Source organism: Dasypus novemcinctus, chromosome 8 (assembly GCF_030445035.2).
Source record: "Dasypus novemcinctus isolate mDasNov1 chromosome 8, mDasNov1.1.hap2, whole genome shotgun sequence".
NCBI lineage: Eukaryota > Metazoa > Chordata > Mammalia > Cingulata > Dasypodidae > Dasypus > Dasypus novemcinctus.
In genome coordinates this window covers 12,089,001-12,104,756 of record NC_080680.1, presented here as the reverse complement: position 1 = coordinate 12,104,756, position 15,756 = coordinate 12,089,001, and the positions used below count along the sequence as shown (strand labels likewise).

Here is a 15,756-nt window from a genome sequence, read left to right as displayed (position 1 = left end):
TTACCAATGCCAAGAATGGATATTGAATTTTATTAAATGGTTTTTCTACATCAGTTGAGATAACCAGAGAATTTTTCTCCTTTTTTTATGTCAATATGCTTAATTGATGCATTTTAAAATGTGAAACCACACTCCCATTCTTGGAATATGCCACACTTGGGTGTTGAGGTAATGCACATTTTATTATTGCTGGATTTTATTTGCTATTATTTGGGTATGATTTTCTTTAAAAAGAAAAGCTTTAGGGGGCTATAATAATTGGTATAAAATAAAATATTAGAATATGCAATGTCTTCTCATATGATTTCACAAGTGGAACCATCAAGGTAGTGAACACATCACCCAAGTCTCCTCTTCCTTTTTTTAATTCTTCCCTCCTGCCTCTTCCTGTCCTTCCTCCATTTTCCCATATTCCCTTCTCCCAGGAAACCACTGATCTGCTGTCATTCTAGATTTGTTGGCATTTTCTTGAACCACATGTATATATAATAATAAAATAATTACTTTTGGGGGTGAGGGGTCTGGCTTCATGCATTCACAAGGTTCATCCAAATTTGTTTTATGTATAAAAAGTTCTGTATGTGTGCATTTAAATGGTGAATTACAATTTTTATTTTCTCATGTAAAACCAACATTGCTTTCTTTGGATGAACCCCACTTGGTCATGATGTAGCATCCTTTTTTATATATTGTTGGGCTCAATCTGCTTAAATTCTGTGTATTATAGAATTTTTGCTTCTATGTTTATGAGATATTGGTCTCTAGTTTTCTTGTATTATCTCTGGCTTCGGTGTCAGGGTAATGCTGGCCTCATAGAATGAGTTGAGATGTATATCCTGCTCTTAGTAGAACTTTTGGTATTATTTCTTCTTCAAATATTTAGAATTCACCTGTGAAGCTAAGCCTGGCGTTTTCTTGGTGGGCTTGGGTAATTTCTCTCTTTCAAGAATTAGCCTATTTCATATATGTTATCGACTTTATTGGCCTAAAGTCATAATGTTCTCTGATTATCTTTTTAAATATCTTTCTAAACAGTTAGTCGTGATAACATCTGATTCCCAACATTGGCAATCTGTATCTTCTCTTTTTGTTCCCTGATCAGTATAGCTAGATGTTTAGCCACTTTATTGATCTTTTCAGTGAACCAGCTTTTGGTTTCACTGATCTTTCTGTTCCTTTTCTATTTTCTGTTTCATTAAGTAACAAGCTAACCTTTATTATTTACTTTGGATTGAATTTTCCCTTCTTTGTAAAGTAACTTTACATGGAAACTGGGGTCATTGGTTTGAGACCTTTCTTCTTTCGTCATATAAGCAATTAGTGCTATAACTTTCCATGTAAGTACTACTTTATCCATATCCCCAAACTCTTATATATTGCGTTTTCATTTTCATTTAGTTCAGTATTTATTTATTTATTTGTTAAAGATTTATTTATTTAATTTCCCCCCCTCCCCTGGTTGTCTGTTCTTGGTGTCTATTTGCTGCGTCTTGTTTCTTTGTCCGCTTCTGTTGTCGTCAGCAGCATGGGAAGTGTGGGCGGCGCCATTCCTGGGCAGGCTGCTCTTTCTTTTCACGCTGGGCGGCTTTCCTCACGGGCGCACTCCTTGCGCGTGGGGCTCCCCTACGCGGGGGACACCCTTGCGTGGCAGGGCACTCCTTGCGCGCATCAGTGCTGCGCATGGCCAGCTCCACACGGGTCAAGGAGGCCCGGGGTTTGAACCGCGGACCTCCCATATGGTAGACGGACGCCCTAACCACTGGGCCAAAGATTTATTTTAAGCTTCTCTTTTGACTTCCTCTTTGAGCCATGGGTCTGTAATCTCAGCACTAAGGTGACTAGTGTAACTGCAGTGCTCTCTGAGTCTGGACTGCAGTATGGAAATATTTTGATTTGGAAGTTCAACTTCTTTAGTAGTTTCAAAGCACTTCAACTTTTTTGGGTTTTTTTTTTTTTTTTTTGGTTATCATACTTTGAATTTTTCTATGAATTTGCATATCTTATCTAAATTTTCAGATTTATAAGCACAAAATTGTTTCTAGTATTGTCTTTTTCATTCCTGATATTGATAACTTGCACCTTCTCTCTCTTGATCAGTCTCATCCACATTTTGTCAGTTAATAATTTATCAAAAGACTCAATTTTTGGTTTGGCTTCTTCTCCACTGTGTGTTTTGTTTTTGTTTTTGTTTCTATTTTAAAAATTTATTTCCTTCTTTCTACTTTTATTTAATTGCTTTTCTTTATCAAAATTCTTGTGCTGGTTTTTGATTTTCAGCCCTTCTTCCTTTCCATATCATTATTATATCATTAAGGTTATAAATTAAGCAATGTTGTAGATATATCTCACACACATCACAATGTGTTCTTTTGTCAGCATCGGTCAGTTCATATTTTCTAATTTCCATTGTTGTTTCTCTAACTCATACACATTTTAGAAATATATTTCTTAATTTTCAAATATATGGGAATTATCTAGTTTTTAAAAGAACTGATTTCTAGTTTAATTACATTAATGTAAAAAAAAACAACTATGCCTTGGTATCATTTTGATCCCTTGGACTTTGTTGGGACTTGTTTCAGCCCGGTTTATGGTCAATTTTTTGTTTTATGTGTGCTTGAGAAGAATGTGTATTCTGCATTATTGGGGTGTGTGTTCTAAATGGACAATGTGCTCACAATTGCCCAGAACTCACCCACTGTCTTGATCCTACTTTTGTCAGGCTTCTCTCCCTTCCACAGGCCCCTGAACTTTGGCTTGCCTCTAAACTTAAGCAAGCACTAAGAGTTGCAGACATCCTCCTCCCTGAGTGGCTGGTTCCTGAGAACTGGCTGACTGCAGACATAAACATTTCCTGTTAAACTGTCCTGATTATGTTGTCTGCTCACCCCCATTACTTGCCTCCCTAGAGAAGAAAAGCCCTTTTCCATTTGATTTTGAGATGCCTGCAGTTCCTAAGGTCAAAGGTCTCTCCCCATTTAAAGTCTTTATTCTAATAAAGTCCCTCCTTAAGTCTGGATTTGCTTTTATTTGACAATACACGAGGTCACTGTTTGTCTTCTTGGTCAAATTTCTTATATACTTTCTGAATTTTTTTTTGGTAGTTTCTTAGAGAGGTTTTTTTCCTCTTTAAGATTTATTTATTTCTCTCCCTTGCCCCTTCCCCCATCTTCTGTTGTCTGCTCTCTGTGTCTATTCACTGTGTGTTCCTCTGTGTCCACTTACATTCTTATCAGCAGCACCGGGAATCTGTATCTCTTTTTGTTGTGTCATCTTGCTGCATGAGCTCTCTTGGAGAGATATTTTAAATCTCCCTCTTTAAAGTGGATCTATTTCTGATTTTTAGGTCTGTTACTGTTCAGTTTACATAATTTTGAGGCCATATTATTAAGTGCGTACAAATTTAGAAAGTTTTAATTTCCTAGTGAACTGGTTAGTCATTTAAAATTGAACATGTCTACCCCAGTAATGCTCTTTGCTTGATTTTTTTGTAAAGATTTTTAAAAAATTTCTCTCCTCTGCCCCAGTTGTCTGTTCCTCTGTGTCCATTCACTGTGTGTTCTTCTGTGTCCTCTTCCATTCTTGTCAGTGGCACCAGGAATCTGTCTCTTTTTGTTGTGCCATCTTGCTGCGTCAGCTTTCCATGTGTGCAGCGCCACTCTTGGGGAGGCTGCACTTGCTTTCGCACTGGGTGGCTCCTCCGTACGGGGCGCACTCCTTGCGTGTGGGACTCCCCTATGCGGGGGACACCCTGTGTGGCAGGGCATTCCTTGCATTGCACGTGGTCCAGCTCCACACTGGTCAAGGAGGCCCTGGGTTTGAACCTTGGACCTCCCATGTGGTAGGTGGACACCCTATCCGTTGAGCCAAGTCTGCTTCTCAATGCTCTTTGCTTTAAAATCTGTTACGTCTGATACATTTCTTCTGATTTATGCAGCATGGTAAATTTTTTAATAAACCTTTTCCTTTCAAACTTGTGGTGTCCTTTTTTTTTTAAGATTTTAAAAATCCCCCCCCCCCCCCAATGTCTGTGTCCATTCACTGTGTTTTTCGTCTGCTTGTATTCTTGTCAGTGGCACCGGGAGTCTGTGTTTCTTTTTGTTGCATCATCTTGCTGCATCAGCTGTATGTGTGGCCCCACTTCTGGACAGGCTGCACTTTTGATGCGTGGGCAGCTCTTACAGGGCACACTCCTTGTGCATGGGGCTCCCCTATGCGGCCCCTGCGTGGCATGGCACTCCTTACACACATCAGCACTGCGTGTGGGCCAGCTCACCACACGGGTCAGGAGGCCCTGGGTTTGAACCTTGGACCTCCCATGTGGTAGGTGGATGCTCTAGCCATTGAGCCAAATCCGCTTCCCAACTTTTCGTGTGTTTACATTTTATATTCCTCTTGGAAAATCACAGTTGTGTTTTCTTTTTGATCTAGATGACAATCTTTGTCTTAGCTAGTCTTTATTTTAAGTAATTACTAATATTTTTGTTTACAACAGTTTAAACATAGTTTAAAACTATGTGCTATTTATTTGTCCTGTTTTGGAGTGTTTTATATTATCTCACTTTTTCTTGTAGTTTCGATGTTATAATCTCTTAATTCTAACTTTGTGGCTACCCTAGAATCACAGCAAGCATCCTTGACGTATGAAAGTCTAATATTAATTGGTACATTTACCTTCTTCCTAAGCATACAGAGTGTAGTTGCTGCATGGTCTGTGCCTGTTGAGTCCATTATCTGGAATACCTAGAGCATGTTTTCTGTGGTTTGTCCTGCCTCTTACTAATGTCATCTTGTCTCCTCACAGGCCTAGTTATCTTTGTAATTTACATTGTTAAGAAGTTTTTGCAGAAATACTTTAAGACATCAATTGATGATCACCAAATGATCTTCTCATTCAAATTTTCATATTGACCCTATCTTATTTAGATTGTCTCCAAACACTTCAAGTTTAGGCACAGGCTTGCATTTGTGCAAAGGCCTGGGGAGGTGACAGTTACTAGAAATTAACTGAGTTTGAAAGGAGCACAGTCTGCAGAAGAGGTGGCTGGAGGGTGTTTTTGTTTCCTAGGCTGCTCAAAGCAGGTATCATGAAATGGGCAGGTTTTAAACAATAGGAATTTATTAGCTTACAGGTTAAGGCCAGAATGTCCCAATCAAGGCATCAACAAGGTGATATTTTCTTCCAGAACACCAGTTGCTCCTCTGCCACATGGCAAGGGACCTGGCAGCATCTGCTGGTCTCTCCCTTCTCCTCCGGATTTTGTTGATTTCAGCTTTTTGCTTCTGTGGCGCTCTCTCTCTCTCTGTGTATTCACCCCATTTATAAAAGACTGAAGTAAAAGGATGAGGATTGAGACCCATCCTGAGTGAGATGGCAACTCACCAAAAGAGCCTACCTATTATGGGTTCACACCCACAGGAATGGATTAGCTTTAAGAACATGATTTTCTGGCGTACATCACTCCAAACCGCCAGAGGAATAAACAGAGTCCACATCATGCCAACATATTTAAAGACATATGAAACAGTTAAGACTTGACCCTGAAAGCAACAACTGGAGTTTATGGTCTTCTGTATTCCAAATAGGTACTCTGAGGGGCTCTAGCAGCATTAGCCATCTCTGAATCCTTGGTGCTTACAGAATGGTTTATCCACATGAGGCATAAAATATTTTAATAATAAAGCACTGCTAAGAATAACGGTTCCTCTAGTCTTTTTTTTTTTTAATCCCTGCACTTATACCATACTGTCTTAATCATTGTAATCTTGTGATATCTTGATATGGGATAGAATAAGTCCTTTCATCATTTTCCTCTCCTCCCTTGCCATTCACATTTCACAGATTTTTAGAATCAGCTTTTCTACTTAAAAAAAAAAAAAGCCTGCTGAAACTCTTCATTGAATTCATTAACTCCAAGATGCTTGTTTCCTTATATTTTTTTCCAGAATAAGATTTCTGGTTTTGTTTTTTTTTTAACACATCAATTTTATTGATGCATATTAACATAGCATAAGTCCATCCAAAGTGAACAATCAGTGGTATTTGGTATAATCACATAGTTGTTTTGTTTGCTTATTTTCTTGGTGTCTCAGAGCACATCTGGCCCTGGCTCGTCCTGATCCTGAGGGTGTGGACTTTGCTAAAGCAGACTCACGTGTGGACGATGTCCTGTCGGTCCCCCACCTGTAGCCATTCCTGGACCGTGCCTTCTGTCCACCTCACTCCCAGATGGAATCTCAGCCGTATTAAGCATGTGTGAAGCTCTCGGGGCAAAAGTGCTAGTGTTTCTCTCTGCTTTCCCCTAGAACTGATCCTGTAAGGTCCCCCACTAACTTGTCAGCCCTTTGCTGCATTTCAAGTGACTTTTTTCCAACCCTTTGTGTTATTTTCAGTGAGCATAATGGTTTGGAAAACTTTCCCAGTGTTGCCAGAAACAGAATTTCCCAACTATTTAAATGATATGCATGTATGTAGGATTTTACTAAAAAATAACTTTTCGTAGTTCTGATTTCTGGTAATTGCAGATGAGGCCCTTCAGAGCAATGTTTCAGCAGAAAATAACGGTAAGAACAAAAATGCTGGATTACAAAAGGAGGGAACTCCCAAGTCTACCTCTAGATAAAAGGCTGTAACTAGGGATGTAAGCAAACTCTCAGATAAGCAGAACCACCTCTGCCCTGAGGACACTTGCTGTTACTGCAAAATCTGCGCACTAGTTCCAGCGCAGCTCCACACTGGTCAGGGCTGGGGCTGAGGGCCCACCAAGGGGGCAGTCTACTGGGATACCCTCCACACGGAGCTGAGCATCCAGGGAGTGACCCTCTTTAACCTCAGAAATGCTGGGAGAGCAAGCGAGTTTTTTGTTGGTGCACCTTTTTCCATTCTATTATTTTTATCTGTCCATGTCCTAATGTCTTAGATTCTGTCTTTTTCAATCGACTGCAGAATCCTCCTGATTCCTTCCTAGTTATCTTTCATTTCTTCCCATCAGCCTCCTCCTCCCTCAGAGCTGCTCTCTCCTCTCCTCCTCACTGGCCTTGTTCCCCTCCCCTTTGAAGCCTCTCCCTCCTTCTCCACCGAGTCCCTGAGTCCCCGAGTCCCTGGGGGGTCAGTGAAGGCGAGACGGGTGGCAGCGCACAGCAATGCCTCTCATCTCCAGACGAGGGCAGGGGGCTTCTGCGACATGCTGAGGGCTGAAGAGTGGCAGAAACAGGACCCTGTGCCTGGAGCCACCTTCCCATAGAGAAATGAGGGCCCTAAGAAGACCCAGCCTCAGCCTTTTCCTCTGATAGGAACGGGGGTGGGGGGAGCAGCACAAGGCAGATGCTCTTGGGGTTTCTATAACACAGCTCAAATACCACACTAGAGGGTTTCATGTTTCTAGAGAACAACACTGACCCTTCCCTCCACTTGTGTTTCCAACGCGAGCCCACTTTACCAGCCCTCCACCCCTGTCCTTGAACAGGAAGGCTGCTGCCCCTGGAGAGCCAGAGCAAAGGATGGCACCACTAAGCCGTCTGCGCAGTGTCCAGTGCCCGCCAGTCCCTGGAAGGCGGCAGAGCTGGCTGCTTCCGCTGAATGAATGAGTGCAGATGTGAGGGCAGCTGAGCACAAGCCATGGGTCTCCTCTGCTGGGCGGGGTGTCCGCAGCTCCTGGGCTGGGAACAGGATCTCGACCTTTTTGAATCTGGCCCTTGCAAAGAACATAACGAGGAGGACCCCAGTGGGAGCGGTCGGGGTAGGGATGGGTCAAGTCAGCTGTCAGCAGAGGCAGGCAGGTGGGACCGGGCCAGTGTCTCACCCCTCTGGAATAAAGGGCCGGATCAGCTCCGGGTCCAACAGTGACTCCTCGAGAGGCCGGTCCACGTGGAAGTCATGGACATGCGGGGGCCCTGGGTGGGCCTTGGGGGCCGGGCCTCCTGGGCGCTGGGGAATCGGCAGCTCTGAGGGGTGGGCAGGCAGGGGAGCCGTGAAGAAGTACTGGTGCAGGAGGGCCTGGGGTGGCAAGCGTGGGAGAACAGAGGCCCTCAAAAGGAAATTAGTCAGCTTCCCATCCCCAGTTTCAGTGAACCCCACCTTTCAGAGGCCCAGGACCCCTGGCTGATGGCTCGTCCCTCCACCAACCCATTCATTCAGAGACTCCAGAGAGAGCCAACTAGTCTGAAGCACCACTTCAGCAGCTGGGGATGCCGCACTGAACAAAGCAGACAGAAAGCTCTGCCATCCCCAAGTTTACAAGATAGTTGCGGGGAGAGGTGAAATGATAAACAAGATAAGGAAGTAAAATATAGTTTGTCAGATAATGGTTAGCGCTATGGAAAAGACAATGCAAAAGAGGGAATGAAGAGTACTGGCAAGAGGCTGCAAATCTGAAGAGTGAGAGGTTGCATTTGTGCGAACACCTGAAAGGTAAGCAAGCAAGGCACAAGACCTGGTGTAATGGTGTTCCAGGCAGAGGGGTCAGAAAGTTCTCAGACCCCAGAAGAGTGTGGGCCTGATGCATTTCAGGACCACCCAAGAGGCCCTGGGCTGGGAGCAGTAAGCCAGGGGAAAGCAGGCAGGCTGGAGAGGGGACGGGCATCTGTGCAAGCCCCTGGTGGGGCCCTGAAAGGACCTCAGCTTGTCCTCCCAGTGAGAACCACAGGGCAGGGAGGGGTGTGCTCGGCTGTCTGGACAAGGCCACTCTGTCTGCCAGGAGGGGATGGATGAAATGGGGCAAGGCGGACAGTGGTCCAGGAGAGGCGGTGCCTCGGGCTGGAGGGGCAGCAGAGAGGGGGCTGAGAAGTGGGCGGAGGGCCTTGGTACATTCTGGAGGTAGAGCCAGCAGGACCCTGCTAGAAGGAAGTGTTGCTGGTACCAAGAGTGCAGCAGGGAAGGGCTGGTCAAGGGCAAGAGGGACAGGTGCACCTGAGCGAGAAGCCCTCCCCCTCCGCTCCCTCTCAGTGACCCTACCACCCTGCCCTGCCTTCCACACGGCCAGCCTCTCCTGGGCCTAACCTCCGGGCCTCTGCTTATCTGGCTCCTGCCTCTCGGGATGGCCTCTCCCCATTTCTCTCTGCCGAACACCAACTTGTGCTCAAACCTGGCCTCCCCCGGGAGCCTCTGCTTGGCCCACAGAGTCGGTCACCGCGCCTTCCCTCTCCTTTTGGGCTCCCACGGCCTTGGGGCCTCTCCGACAGAACTCTCCTGCGAGTGAGTGTCTGGAGAGCGGTACCGAGGCAGAGCCATGTCTGCCTGCTCACTGCTCAGTGCCAGGCTCAAGAATACTTGTTGAAGAAATGAAGGAATGAAGGAACGAGTCATCCACAGCTCCCGTTACTGGACCTTCACCACACGTCCCGCCATGCTCTTCAGCGAGGTGGTTTTTCCTCACAGAGGGGTCCCTCCCTGTTCTGCCATCTACCCCGGGAGGCACAGCGAGAGGCACCCTACTCTGAGGCCCCACCCCAGGGATGCTGGGTTCTGGTCCCAGCCCGCCGCAGGTTCTGGAGGGCTCTCCCTTGCTGGGTTAGGGGTGGGGGGCGACTGAAGGAGCAGAGCCCAGCCACCCCACCTACCTGGGATGCCGCGACGCGCCGGTGAGGAGGGTAGAGGAGGAACTGGCCCAGCAGGTCCAAGGCTTGAGGGGAGGCGTCAGGCAGTACCTCCTCCAGGGGCATGGGCGCCTGCTCCTTGAAGGAGATCTTGTTGTAGTCGGGCAGCTCAGTGATCTCCTGGGCCGGGGGCCGGGCAGAGAGGAGGAGAAGGGGGCTCATCAGAGCCAGCCCTGCCCGCGGGCCTGCCCACAGCTCACAGTGACGTCATTGCTCAGTTGCTGGCTCTCTGTCTGTCTGCTCTCTTGTCCGTGTGCTCCTCTGGCCTCTCACTCCACCACTCACTCCGTCATTTATTCATCCACTCACACTCTTGGACCCCACTTGCTGGGACCCTGTGAGAGTGTGTCCTGGGGTGGGGGTGGGCCTCCCTCCATCTGTGGCTCGCTGTGGCAGGGAGATGGCCAGGACACTGGTCTCTGTCCGGTCAAGAAGGGGTGGGGGCCATGAGAGAGGTGGCCACGGTTCAGGAGAGGGAGCAGCACTTCCTGGTGGTGAGAATGGAGTAAACCTGCCCCAGCCCCCTCCACACGGGGGCCCCTTCAAACCGGCCAGACTTGAGGGCTGGGGGTCCCCAAGATGCGAAGTACACAGCAAAGCTGTTCGATGTCGTTCTCCCCCGGGAACAGGGGGGACCCATTCAACAGCTCCCCCATGATGCAGCCCACGGCCCTGTGGATACAGAATAGCAAAGGGCTCAGAACTCCGCACCCTGGAACGCAGATCTACTCCCACACCAGCTCAAGTACCTCCCACCCTGGTGAAGACCCCTGCAGGCCAACCTAGAGGCTTAATTTCCAGGGATACCCACCCCCAAACAGGTCAAAGACCTCAACCCTGGAACAGAGCAACCCCCCTCCCCCAAATGGCTCTCAGTCCTCAACCCTGTGCAATGCTGGAATGTACAGCAAGCCCCCAACAGCTCTGAGCTTTTTCCGAGCCTCCTCCAGTCTGGGACACACAGCTCCCCACCTCCCATGCCTCCATTCCAGGGCCACCCTCCAAAACGGGTTGAACATCTCCTACCTTGGGCACAGACCATCACCCTACCAGTCCAACCCCCAATAAAGCTCAGAGACATCACACCTTGAGACAAAGACTCCACAGATCTGAGACGGCACACCTGGGATATAAGCCCTGTCACACACACACACACAGATACACACACCTGTTTAGACACCCTCCAGCTTGAGCCTCAGACCACTTCCCCATCCCACCTCAAAAGCTTCCCACTTGGAGTTGGGGGTGTGGGGTGTGGGGTGTGGGGTATATGGGAACCTCTTATATTTTTTAATGCAACATTTTTCGTGATCTATGTATCTTTTTTTTTAAAAAGACAAAAAAAAATTAAAAATTAAATTAAATTAAAATGTTTAAAAAGCTTCCTACCTGGAACCATCACTCCCAATCCCACTGCTGCCCCCACCCATTTCAAAAACATCACACCGTGGGACAGTGACCCCAAGCTGATCAGAGATACCTCAACAGCATAAGAGGCCACCCCCAGCCCTAGACTACCTGGAGTTCACACCAAGGAAAAGAGCACCACCAGCCTAGAGACCTCACAGCCTAGGAGACAACACATGCCTCGGGATTGGCATCACCCCTCACCCACCCCACTGGAGTCTCACCACAGGTCGACACCCTGGTCGTACTGGCGGGCGCCATACAGGAGCTCCGGGGCACGGTACCACCTGGGAGGGAGAGGGGCAAGTCTGACGGAATCACTCACGAGAAACGTCTGGGCGGCAGGTCCACAGCATGCCTTCCTCAGCAAGAGGGCCGCGGCGCCAGCCTCACCTACTGCCAGGTCTTTTCCCAGGAATCAGCCCTCCCTACCTGGTGGCCACCTGGTGCGTGTAGAGGCGGCTGCCGTCGGGGGAGAAGACCCGCGCTAGGCCGAAGTCTGCTATCTTGAGCTGGCCTGAGGCGCTGATGAGCAGGTTGGCTGGTTTCAGGTCCTTGGGGTATCAAAGGAGGCATCAGTCCCCGCGTCCCCCCAATTCCAGGCTCTGTCTAGCCTCTGGCCACATCTTCTCCAGGAGCCGGCCCTGCCCTCAGGTTGCGCCTGTGAGGCCCTGCCTTGCCCCCGTGCCCGACTGACCCGATGCACGATGTTGTTGGCGTGGCAGAAGGCGACGCCCTTGAGCAGCATCTGCAGGTAGCTCTTGACCTGGGCCTGGGCCAGCGGCCTCTGGGCATGGCGCACCACCTCGGCCAGATCCGACAGCATGAACTCGAAGGCCAGCACGAAGCCGGCGCCGTGGGGGAACACAGCTTTCAGCTGCACCACCTGCAGAGCAGCAGGGCCCGTCAGCCCGCCAGTCAGGGAAGGGCTCCCGCTGACATCACCCAGACCCTCTCTGGGCCCCTCTCTGAGACCCCCAGCCCTTTCCCTGATGAGGGATCAGGCAGGCAGAGAAGGTGAGGTGGGACCAAGTTTGGAGCCAGATTGCTGCAGGTTGTTCCCCTCTACCAAGCCAAGGAGGAGCTATGCTCCAAGTCTCCACTAACACTCAGGGAAAAAGAAGTCTAAAGGTCACACAGCTGCTTAGTGTGTGTGCTGCTTAGGCAGCATCTGATCCCCCAACCCAGGGCACCCACTGGTTATACACACACCCCAGAACAGGCTTCCTCCTGTTTTCTCTAGAACCCTTAAATCTCAGGACCAAGAATCACAACATCCCCAGTCCCGAGGACAGCTGGACACAAATCACAAATTCTTACTAAGGGCCCAGGGGCTGCACAAAGCAGTGAGCCAAGGAGACAGAGGAGCAGCAGGTCCTTAAGGAGCTGAAGGAGCTCACAGCAAAGGAGGGAATAAATTTTTTAAAATAAATCAATAAACCAAACGGTATTTTCAGGGTCTGACACGTACAAGAATAGAAATAACAGAGAGGACAGTGATTGTGAACAGAGAAAGGAATGCTTTAGATAGGCTTGGCTGGGGTAGGCCTCTCTGAACAGCTGACATGAGACCCGCTCAGTGAGGAGCCAGGCTGGCAGGGATCTGGGAAGAGGGTTGGGTGGAGGGAATGCAGATGCCAAGCCCTGAGGCAGGAACAGAAAGGTTGGAGGGACACGAGAATGAGAGGCTGTTACTGGTAAGGTGGGCTGTCTGTTTTGTTCTATACTCTCACACCTAGAACAGTGCTTACGTAGCACATGACAAAAGCTTAAGAAGTTTTGCTGAATGAATGGAAAAAGAGAGGACACGGTAGGTGGGCAGGGGCAGGCATGAGTGTTTTAGGTGTGAAGAGAAGCCACTGCAGGCTTTTTAAGCAACAGTACATGATCTGATTTCCATTTGTAAAAGATTCCTCTGGACTGAGGGGGCAGGAGCAGAAGCAGGGGAAAGAGCCAGCCACAGTCATTCTGGTGCGTGGTGATGCTGGCCTGGCCCAGGGTCAGATCTGGAGCAGGTTCTGAAGACAGAACCTTCAGGACTGTTGGTCTGCTGGGTGTGGGGACCATGCCACCAGCCTCCTATCCCATACACAGGTTGCCTGGAGGCCCTTTTATTTTCCCAGAAAATGAGAATGGCCTTATTGCTGTTTTTCTGATGTTTCTGATTTTGAAGACAAGACAATTAATCATTTTACAGATCATACCCCAAGTATTCAGATAATACACAAAAAATCCTACTACCTAGCGTCAATCTTAGAGTATACTCCACCAGACTTTACCATATAATTATTGTGCACATATATACACATTCATATACTTACTCATATACATATAATATTGCCATACAAAAACACATGCAGTTTTATAGCATACTTTTGCCACCCAATGTATCGTGAACACCTCCATAGGAAAATGAACATAAATCAGAATATCACAGAGACCCAACCTTATCACTCCCTAAGGGTACTGATACATTTTCTACTCCTAACATGGATGAGAGGGAGCCCCATAACCAGCAATGAGGCTGGAGGTGGCAGATGTGCCTCCTTGTGTTCTCACAGTTGCTCTCAAGGCGTCTGTCACTGCACAACCCTCACCAGACGGGCCTTACTGCCTCTGTGTGTCTCCCCTACTGCACTTAAGTTCTAGGGAGCTGGGTTGGGACTGGTGTCTCTGAGTGTCTCCGGAGCCCAACACAGTGTAAAGCCTACAGCAGGCCCCGTGGAATGAATGAACGGGTTCCTCAGACTCAAGGCCAAACCCTCCACTGACCAGCAGTGCACCCGTGATCTGGTGACTTAACCTCCTCCCCTCATCTGTGCGACAAGAGTTCCTGACACCTGCCTTGCAGAGCAGAGGAGTCAGTACAACCATGACTGTAAAACATTTAACACAGGCCGCATTACATATTAAGTAGTTCTAATTATTACCTGAAATCCCTAAATGACTTGAAGTAAGAATAAATGAGTGAATAATGAATGAATGAGTGCATGAAGAAAGGCGCAGTTAAGTAAATGGGGGTGAATAATGAGAGAATGAAGCAGCTGTGGAAAACAGAGTCAACAAACGGACAGAGAAAGGAGTGGGGGGGGTAGCAAATGAGTGAATAAAATGGATGAATGAGAAAGGGGAAAGTGCAGGTAGACAAATGAAGGCAAGAATGAGGGAGTGGACGTGAATGGGGGAGTGTGGGGTCTGCCCAGGGCCCAGCCCCACCACTCACATACTGATTGTCCTCCATCTCCTGCAGAGCCTTGATCTCTCGCAGGGCCTGGTTGGGGATGCCGTCCTCCAGCCGCCGCAGGGCCACCTTCTTGAGGGCAACTATCTCCCCAGTCTGTGCAGGAAACAATGCAGACACTCCCACCCCACCCCCATCTGGGAAAGAGAGGTGCCCCATTGGGATCAGACAGGGAGGCCAGGAGCACAATCTCCTGGGGTGAAATGTGGGCCACCATTCTGGGCTCACCATTCCGAAATGCCATCTGGCAGCATGGAGGGAAATCAGGTGTAGGACAAGCCTGGAGCCCAGCAATCCCACTGCTAGGCAACAAGCTCAGAGAAATTCAAGCAGACGTCTTTAAGGGGGCACGCTCTGGGATGCCCACCCTTGTAGGGAGGGGAGCTGGTGGCAAACTGGGTGTCACCCCCTGTGGAGGCCAGCACAACGGCCCGGACGTAGATACTGAAAATGGGTAGATCTTGCAAATACAGTACTGAACGGAAAATAAAGATAGCAAACAGCTCTGTGCGGACAGGAAAGGAATGAAATCTGGCCCGCCAACCGACACTCTCCCTGCCCCTCCGGCGGCTGCAGGCCCGGGTCTCACCTCCACGTGCTTGGCCTTGAAGACGATGCCGTGGGCGCCCTCCCCGATGCGACCCAGGATGCAGTACTGGTCCATGGCGTCGGCAGCGGGAAGGTCCGGCTCGGGAACGCAGCTCGGAAGAGCGGGGCGCCCCCGCTGCGCGTCGCGCGGGCCCCTCTCCCGCCCCCCAGGGCCCCGCGCTCCCGGCCCGCTCCTCCGAGTCAAAGGCGCTGCCCGCTTCCTCGGGTCCTCAGGGCCTGGCTTCGTCCCCGGATCTTTCTTCCGGGCCACAAGTGGCTTCTTTCTTCCATCTTGGGCTCTTCCAACTCCTCCTTCACCCTCACTCACGCCATTCCAAAGGCGCTGTCTTCTGAATACCCAAATTTAATCAATTCTTCTCCCGAAAACCCGCCACGGCCGCTGGGGCGCCGGAGCGCGCACCCGGTTGCCTGGCAACGGGGAGTGGGACACAGAGCGCCGGAACAGGGCGGGGGCGGGACCTCCGGTGGTCACGTGACGGCCGACGGCCTTGGGGCGTCCCTGGCGGGGCGCATTACGGCAGGGGAGGCGGAGGAGAGGAGGCCGGGTTGTGGGAGGGGCCGTAGGCTTCGGGGCGCTTCGGGCCTCGCCTGCGCCTTCCCCCTCGGCCCTCGCCCTCACGCGACAGTGTATTTCCTTCGGCCCAGGCCATTCCCGTGCGGACAGCCCCGCGCGCTCGTCGGCCTTTGCGCGTGGCCCGCATCACGTGATAAGGGCCGGTCGGTCGCGCGCTGCCGGATCCACACCTCTGTCGCACTTCCGGTCCTGAGCCGGGTGAACTCCGGAGCGGGGAGGAGGCCCGCGCGGCTTGGGCACGGGCCTCAGGTGCCTCGCCTCCCCGGGGTCCACGGAGGCTCCCAACCTGTAGCTAGAGTGCCGGCCTCAGCAGCACGTAGATGCCGTTTTT

At 49.6% G+C, this 15,756-nt stretch overlaps 1 protein-coding gene across 5 annotated transcripts in view; it reads right to left on the bottom strand.

Moving 5' to 3' along the window:
* The window catches only part of CDK20 (cyclin dependent kinase 20), a 68,953-nt gene extending 53,419 nt beyond the window's left edge, over positions 1–15,534 (bottom strand). For 3 of the 5 annotated variants that reach the window (XR_009186729.2, XM_058301446.2, XM_058301447.2), the window contains exons 1-7: positions 14,832–15,534; positions 14,225–14,338; positions 11,699–11,887; positions 11,434–11,555; positions 11,226–11,288; positions 10,143–10,266; positions 9,559–9,714 (exon numbers count right to left, since the gene is read on the bottom strand). Coding sequence is in view for 4 of the 5 variants with exons in the window: in XM_058301446.2 (XP_058157429.1) it covers positions 9,559–9,714; positions 10,143–10,266; positions 11,226–11,288; positions 11,434–11,555; positions 11,699–11,887; positions 14,225–14,338; positions 14,832–14,906 (843 nt within the window). In the remaining variant the exon portion in view is untranslated. The remainder of the gene's footprint in view (positions 1–9,558; positions 9,715–10,142; positions 10,267–11,225; positions 11,289–11,433; positions 11,556–11,698; positions 11,888–14,224; positions 14,339–14,831) is intronic. The other 2 variants (XM_071216585.1, XM_058301448.2) reach the window with 2 other exon arrangements.
* Between the last annotated feature and the right edge of the window lie 222 nt (positions 15,535–15,756).